We start from the raw sequence: 7,952 nt of genomic DNA, 5'->3' as shown, positions 1-7,952 counted from the left end.
GCGTGTGCCCCGACACGCGTGAGCACCGCGCTGGTTCGGGGCCGTGGCTGAAGCCGGGCGGTGTTTTTCCATCCCGGCACACGCCCCCATTTTCCACGGGAAATGTCCGACCCCTGATCCCGGGGGTTGATGCCACGGGGGGGGCTGGACCCGTGTGTGTCGTGTCCCCGCTCCGCCCTGATTCCTGCGTGTGGGTTTGTGGGTGCAGGGGTTCACCGGCGGGGGGGGGGGGGGGCTATGGGTGCGCATGTACATGCGAGGGGGGGGCTCAGTGATGAGGTTGTTTTGGGGGGGTGGGGGGAGCACACCGAGCCCCTTTCTGGCTCTGGGGCGGGTGCAGTCAGACAGGTCCGGGCCGGATTCTGCTCGGTCTGAGCCCCGGCAGCGGGGCTGGCCTCGGTCCCCCCGCTCCGTCCCCAACTGCCCCTTCATCCCCCCGGGGGGGTTTCCCTGGGGAGCCACCACCCACAGGGCTGCCTGTCCCTGTGCCAGAGGATGGGGGACCCCCACCCTGTGGGACCCCCTCTGACACCTCGCCCCGTCACTGCGGACAAGCAGCGCCCGGATAGGAGCCGTTGCTGCAGGTGGGGAAACTGAGGCACGGAGCTGGGGTGGTCCCTGATGGCTGGAGGGGGGGGAAATCCCCGTGCTGCCCCCCTCGGCATGAGGGTTCGTATCATGGCACACGGGGGCCGGATGCCGGAGCAGGAAGCTGCCCCGTGGCGTCACGATCGCCGTCCCAGCGCGTCGTGGGTGTCCCGGTGTCCCCACGTCACCCGGGGGAGAGGAACGCGGCGGGGGCAGGGGGGGGAACACGGAGTGATTCCCCGTGGTGGGACACGGGTGGCTCTGAACCCCCGCATCCCTGCGGTCGGAGCAGGGCTCTCCCTCCCGTGGATGCCCTGGGATGGTGGGATGTACTGGGGCCACGCAGTGCCGGGGGCGGGGGCGGGGGGGGGGGGAACACACGCCGTGCCCCCACCCCAGTACACCCCGGTGCCACCCGGACGCTGCTGCAGGCCCATACTGGTGCCAAGCCTTGGTGGGACCGGTGGCACCCGCAGCCGTCCCCGGGGCCACCCCGGTCACGTCCCCGCAGCCCCGGCCCGTGGTGCCAGCAGCTTCCCCGGCCCCGACGCCACGGGTGGATAATTATAGCTGCAAAGAGGCTAAAAATAACCCCGCGAAGGAGGGCCGGTTATTTTTAGCCGCGCTCCCAGCTCCGTGCCACCAGGCAGCCGTGCCGGAGCCCGCGGGAGGGGCTCCAGCGCCCGGCGGGTTCGCTTCGGGCTCCCGACCTCCCCGGTCACATCCGTGTGTTTGAAGTGAATTTGGCGCGGGGGGGTGGGGGTGGGGGTGTTTGAGCATCTGGGAAATGGTGGGTGCGGGGATCCCGCCGCCGGTGCGGCTCTGCTTGTCCCCACCCGGCCGCCGGGACCCTGACCCCCCCGCTTAGAGCCGGTGCCGGTGGCTCCAGCGAGGCGTCTGCCCGAGGTGCCGTTGGCCAGAGGCTGGAGGGGACACGGTGTCCCCTCTGCTCCCCTGTAGCTCCCTGGGCCTTCGCCTCCCCCAGCGGCCCCCCACGATCAGCACCAGCCCCCCGAGACCCAGCCGGGCACCCCCTGGGCGGGGTGACGGGGCTCGGCCCTTCGGCCGCGGCGGGAGGTTTGGAGCCGGGGGTGCCCGGTGCCCGTCCCGCTGCCGCCCTTCCCAGCTCGGCATTTCGGGTCAGACACTGAAAAATCCCAGTTATTCCAGGCACGCAGAGGAAGCGTGGCTCCGGGCTGCCCGGACGCGTTCCTGCCGGGCCCAGCGGGCAGGAGTCCGTCCGTCCGTCCGTCCGTCCCCCCCCCAGCCTCCCCCCGAAGCCGCCGGCGTGGAGGCCGTTGCCTTCCAGGAACGCGGCCCCCACGGCGCCCGCTGCCGCCGGCCAGCTCCGGCACCGGACCCCGGCGCTGGTTTGGGTGGGAACTGCTGGGAAACCCGAGCGGGGAGCCAGGGCCGCTGCCAGGGCAGGCGGAGGTCCCTTCCTTTTCTCCGAAAAGGGAAGGAACGCTGCTGGCGGCGGTTTCGCTTTGCTGTGGCTGGGTGGGACGGGAGGGCCCCGGCGCTTCCCGGGAGGCAGGAGATGCCGGCGGTGGGGAGCATCGGGGTGGTGGGAGAAGGGGACCCCCGAGGGGTCCGGCCCTTTCTGCGATTACCCGGCTCTAACGATGTCCCCTCCCGCAGCCCGGCTCCTCCTGGAAGGGCGAGTGGCCGGGGGGGGGGGGGGGGGGGCACCGTGCCCCCAAACCGGCAGCACCGAGACCACCCGAGCACCCGCTGCGCCGGACGCAGGACAGGCTGGGCAGGACATCTGGCAAAATGAAAAGTGAGCCTTTTTATTGTGTTATCAATTCACTTCTTAACAACAATTCCACAAAATATTAAACACTGTGCAAGAAATTGGTCTATGGCACACCAGAAATAAAAATCAGAGATCCGAAAATGCAGACGTTATGAGGAGCCTACGTTACAGACACCGATTACTTCCTAAGTACAGTCTTTACAAACCTTGATTTGCGTTTGGCAACAAGATCAGAGTTTGGCAAATAATAATAATAATAATAATAATAATAATAGACCAGAGAGAAAAAATTAAGGGCGCGAAGTATCAGACGCGTGGCTTCAGTTCAATGAAGTAAATGCGTTATTTTTACTTTGTTAAATAAAGTTGACTTTTTAAGTACCCGGGGGAAGGGGGAGCTGCCCGGCCCCGGGGGCTCCGGCCGGTCGGTGGGTGCTGTGTGGGTGCCCGGGCGTCTCCCGGCTCCGGCTGCGCCGCCGGGACGCTCCCCGAGACAGGGAGGGCAGGACAAGGAAAACGGACCAAAAAATTAAATAGAAGCAATGTTTCCTCTGTCCCTTTTCTTTTGCAGTCTCTCTCCTTTCTATTTTTGGCAACGGCTTCACCACATGCTAAAAAGAAACGCCAGACAGATTTGGGCATGTGTTTACGTCCAAAAAAAGGCCTTTGTGGAGCCGGGGCTGCTGGCAGCGCCTGCCCCACGCCCCAGCAGCGGCACAGGGGAGGCCCCGGCTCCCCGCTCCCCCTTCGCCATCTGGAGCACTTAAAAAGTCCTGAAAAGTGTCTTTTTTTTTTTTTTTTTCCCCTCCTTTTTTTCCTTTTTTTTTTTTTCTTTTTTTTTTTTTTTTTTGGCAAATGCACTAACAAAGTACAAGCAACTACTGTAATTTGCACTTATATTTATGCTATACAAAAACATCTACAGTATGATCACCGATTTACTCAGACAAGGAAAAAAAAATTAAAAAAAAAAAAAAGTCGAGGATTTTTCCACCTAACGAGTCACCCACCGAGAGACACCAGCACCCGCTGGCAGCACCCTGCCACCCCCTCGGCTCCCGGCAGGACCCTGCTGCCGCCGGCCCACCCGCAGCCCCGCGCCGGGAGCCCCCAGCCCCGTCCCCAAGCTCCCGGGGGTCCCCGAGCTGACGCTCCCTGTCCCCTTCCCCCGGCTCTGGGGGGAAGCGAATCCCCGAATCCCCGAACCCCCAAACCCCGCCGCCTCGCCCCTGGGCGGCCGTCCCACCGCCGGCACGACTCGGGCGAGACGCTGAGGATGAGTGTGGAAGGGCGAGGTGGAGGGGACACACACACACGGACTGACCCCGATTTGCTGGACCGTGGCACGCCTGCCTGGCTTTGCCACCAAGAGCATCCTGGCGCAAGCCCCCCCGCTGCCATCCCGGGGGCCGGGGGGGGGGCGGGATGCGGGCAGGGCAGGCGGGTGGTGGGGCCGGGGGGTCCCCACGGGCAACACGAGCCGGTGATGGGGTGGGGGGGACACGGTCCCGGGCCGGGGCTGGAGCAGTAACCTCGGCCGCGGAGCACGGGTTCTGGCTGAGCTGCGGCTCGGGCGCTCGCCTGGGTCACCGGCTATAGCACCATGCACTGGTCTCTAACATAGAGGAAGAAATCAGCAATCTGGAGTAGAAAAATAAGGCTGGAACTGTACTAGATTAAGGACAGAGGAAATTCCCTCCTGGAGAAGAGAAAGCCCTGCTGTGGCAAAACCCAGGCGCACCTCAGGACCGAGCTCGCTTGCCGCTACAGACGCGGCGTTCGAGAGCTTGAAGTTACGTTGGATGATTTAAAAAAAAAAAAAAAAAAAAAAAAAGTAAAAAAAAAAAAACAACAACAAAAAGGCATCGGGTGTTGCTGTGCCGGGGCTGCCGGCCGTGGCTGATGGATGATGCTCCGCGCGGTGCCGGGCTGGGGACACGCTTGGCCGTAGAGGGAAATAAATGCACTTCCCTCCGCTCCACCTCCCCCGGGGCTCGCATCCCGACGGGGCGAAATCCAGGGGGGCACCAGCAAAGCTGCCCCAAGGCCGGTGCCAGGACAGGAGCCCGTGACACAGCGCGGGGGAGGTGGGAGGTTTTAAACCACTCAGATCAGCAAAGGCCCCCGGGAAAGCAGCTGCAAGACGTACACAGGAGGTGCTGCGGTTTGCGTTAGTGTTAAAAATGTGGTGGTGGTGGTGCTTCTTCTTTTTTTATTTTTTTATTTTTTTTTTCCAACTCCGTTGAAAAAGGCGAGTGATCACGTACTTAAAAGAACCGATGGCGAGATAGATACCTGCAACCAAGAAGTGTAAATGGAGCAGCTCTGCTAACCACAGCCTCCGCCGGTGCCACGGCCGCACTCAGCCCACCCCTGCGCCGCGGGAGGAAGACCCCCCCGATGCCGCTCTTCCTCCTGGAAGATGCCGCCGCGCCTTCCCCGGGGACCAGCTGCACGGCCGCAGGCTCCGGCATCGCCCTGCGCAGCTCCCCCCGCCTTCGGGAGCCGGGGACAGCCCTGGGGACACCATCAACCTCCAAAAAACCACCCAGCCAAGCCTCCCAGTGCCCTGCCCGGACCAGCGACTCCGACCAGCCTAAGCGCACGCAGCACCCAGCACGGGCTGCGAGGTTTCCGAACCGCGGCGGGAAGCGGGAGCGCGGTTCGGCCGTCTCCCCCAGACCCCATCCCGAGGGTCTCCTCCGGCCCTTCTCCCGGGGGCGGCGATGGGAGCAGCTCCCTGTCCTGGGACGGGGTCGGCCGCGGGCGGTTCCCACCCCGGCGGGAGGTCATGGCGTTTCAAACCGAATCCAAAACATTGGGGGAATAGGAAAATAATTCACAGGATTTCACATCAGGTGTGGGTTGTTGTTTTCCAACACCCCCCCCCCTTTTTTTTTTTTTTTTTTTTTTTTTTTGTCCTCTTCCCCAAACCGAAACCCAGCACCGCCTGCACTCAGACCCCAGCACGGGGTGCCTGTGCTCAGACTAACCGGGAGCGGGTCCCGGTGGGCTGGTCAGGACCCCGACCCGTGTCACTGCCGTGTCTCACCGTCCCGAGGAGCCACCGAGCCCCGCGCTCTGCCCCGCCGACAGACCGACCTTGCTCGCTTAAATCCAACCCCCGGTCCCGTCCCCTCCCCGGCCGAGCTGGAAGCGGGCGAGGGGACACGCGCTGGGACGTCCCTGAGCTCTGATCTTTCACTCGAGCGTCGAGCACAGAGCCGCCGGGCTCCATCACTCCGCAGGGCAGCGGGAGGAAGGCTCGCCTGCTCGCCCCCTCTTCCTCGCGGGCTGCTCCGAGCCGGGCTGTCCGGTCCACACCGGTGAGCGAAGCGCTCCCCGTTTAAATCATATTTCAAGATGACTGAGGGATGGGAACTGAACTATTTCTCCTACAGCCTTACCCTCATCTCCCCGAATTAACTGGCTCTGGCAGGACGATTTCCACCTGCCACGCTCAGTGAGAAAAAGGGATGGGAAACGCTAGGAAATCTGCCAATTTTAGTGTTTCGGACTGAGACTCTCCAAAAGGCCAATTTTGAAAGATTTCTCACATGCTGCTGCACAACAGAGAGCCCCTTCCTGCCCCCGGTACAGTCCCGCATGGGGAGAACAGCGGTAAGAACACAGAGGAGCCCCCGAAGCGACTGGTGGGGCTCGAGCCCGGCCTGTCCCGCGCCTCGGGCCGCCCAACGCCGCTCACGGGAACTCTCTCAGCCGACGGATCTGCCGCCGCAGAGCGTTTCCCCGCGGTGCCGTCCCCTCGTCCGGGCGGACCCCCCCGGCCTCCATCCTCCTCCTCCTCCCCCCAGCCTCGGTTCATCCATGTGTGCAACAGCAATTTTTTAAGCCGTGTTTTGGTTGGGTTTTGTTTCGCCTTTTTTTTTTCTTTTTTTTTTTTCTTTTTTGTACTACTTTTCTACAAAATAGCTCCCCACCTGGACGCTTCTCCCTTGTTCCCTCTCAAGAAACAGAGCAAATTCTTGCAACGATGCGCTAAGTGGAAACTAATTGGATCAGACCCACGCAGAGCTTTGCTCAAAGCTTCTACAGGCCAGCTCCCAATACTCAGGCCTGGCATCCCACATCCCATTGGCAAATGCAATAAAACCCCCACCGCCTCCACCACCCTGGTACCAATTTCGAATGTCTCTATTAAAAATACTCCCCCCACCCCTCAACCCTGTTTTATTTTTTTTCCCGTTTTTATATTTTGACCCCTCTCAGTGCGGCACCTGCCCAGGAGCAGACACCCTTCCCTAAACCACCTGTAAATTTTTTTTTTTTTTTTTTTTTTTTTTTTTCTTGAGATTTAAGTTCTATTTGAATCCAACATTTAGTGTTTACCCCTCGGCGCAGTTGTAAGTTTGTAGCTTGGTTTCAGTTGATGGAGAACGGTGCCCTGCCTGAGAGATCGCACGCGCCGGAGCGAGGAAAGCTATAGGATGATACAAGGCTTTTTGTCCTTAAAAGGATTCTCCGAAGCGGGCACTCCAACCAGCAGTGGGTCGTTCCTGGCATGTTGCTCGCAGTAATTCATTAGCTCCGAAGATGCTTTCGAGACCTAGATGTTGCAAGAAAGCAGAAGGTTAGTGAGAGTATTCAGGTGCAGAGGCCGAGCTCAGCCCACGCAGCACCAGCACTTTCCCAAGCACGCCTGGGGGGAGCTTGGAGGAGGAGGAGGGAGAGGAGGAGGAGGCAGGACTAGACTCCCCCGAGCTCTGCGGGGACAAAGAGACCCAGCTGTGGTTCAGCTTTTCGTAACAGAAACTTTACGGAGATGGTGACAAGTGAAAAGGGGAAATGGACACGGGAAAAGAAGTTTGTAAGGTCTGACATAAATAAAGCAATGAGTACGGGAAAAATACTCCCAGTCAAGAACAAGAGCTTTAAAAGAAGGTATTATCGTCCTTATTTTTAAAGGCTTTGGGATAAAAAGGAAAGGAAGAAATGCCTGCTTGAAAGCAGCCATCCTCTGATGTTAAAAATGGAGGTTTTGAAACCGCTAGAAACTATTACTTAAGGCTCTGCTTATTTTAGTTCAAAGCCATCATCAGAGCCCAGAGCCGCCCCGGCATGGTGGTGCCAGCAGCTTCGGACACCAACAGCAACCCCCTTTTTTAAAAAATTAACTTAATAGCTGGTTGAACACAAGGCAAGCACAAAACACAGATGCAACCAGGCCACATCTGGAAGTCCCAGGTGTGACCTGCTGTAGTTGCAGAGCGAGGAGGAGAAACGGCGCTTGCGACAAAACCCAGTTTCCCTGCAGCTTTGGGCAAACCCCGCTTCGTCTGTGCTTCCACACCACAGGGAGGGCATCCTCCTCCTTTTTTTGGTGTCTCGTGGAAAGGCAGGTCCAGAGACTGCATCAGATAAGGCGCTTTTGTGGGTATTATTGCAATATTAAGTATTAAAGTCCTAACCAGTAATGAACACTTTTAATGAACACCATCTGCTGCCGGCCTGCACTTAACCATACTTATCACACACATCGGGATGCAACAGCAAAACTGCTCTGCAGAGACAAGGTCAAGGCTCTACTTTAAACCTCTTACTCACATAAGACAGTAATTACTCCTAATCTCAGAGCAAAGCAAGG

The 7,952-nt window shown here is 59.6% G+C and overlaps 1 protein-coding gene across 5 annotated transcripts in view; it reads right to left on the bottom strand.

Moving 5' to 3' along the window:
* Positions 1-2,355: 2,355 nt before the first annotated feature.
* The window catches only part of GNG7 (G protein subunit gamma 7), a 78,986-nt gene continuing 73,389 nt past the window's right edge, over positions 2,356-7,952 (bottom strand). For all 5 annotated transcript variants that reach the window (XM_042794446.1, XM_042794441.1, XM_042794443.1 and 2 more), the window contains one exon: positions 2,356-6,914. In XM_042794446.1, coding sequence (XP_042650380.1) covers positions 6,789-6,914 — 126 coding nt within the window. In that variant the 3' untranslated portion in view covers positions 2,356-6,788. The remainder of the gene's footprint in view (positions 6,915-7,952) is intronic.

The sequence above is a fragment of the Tyto alba genome, unplaced genomic scaffold (genome assembly GCF_018691265.1).
Source record: "Tyto alba isolate M040663 unplaced genomic scaffold, T.alba_DEE_v4.0 Super-Scaffold_20000042, whole genome shotgun sequence".
Lineage (NCBI taxonomy): Eukaryota > Metazoa > Chordata > Aves > Strigiformes > Tytonidae > Tyto > Tyto alba.
The sequence above is the reverse complement of the archived record's forward strand: the minus strand, read 5'-3'. Positions and strand labels throughout refer to the sequence as shown.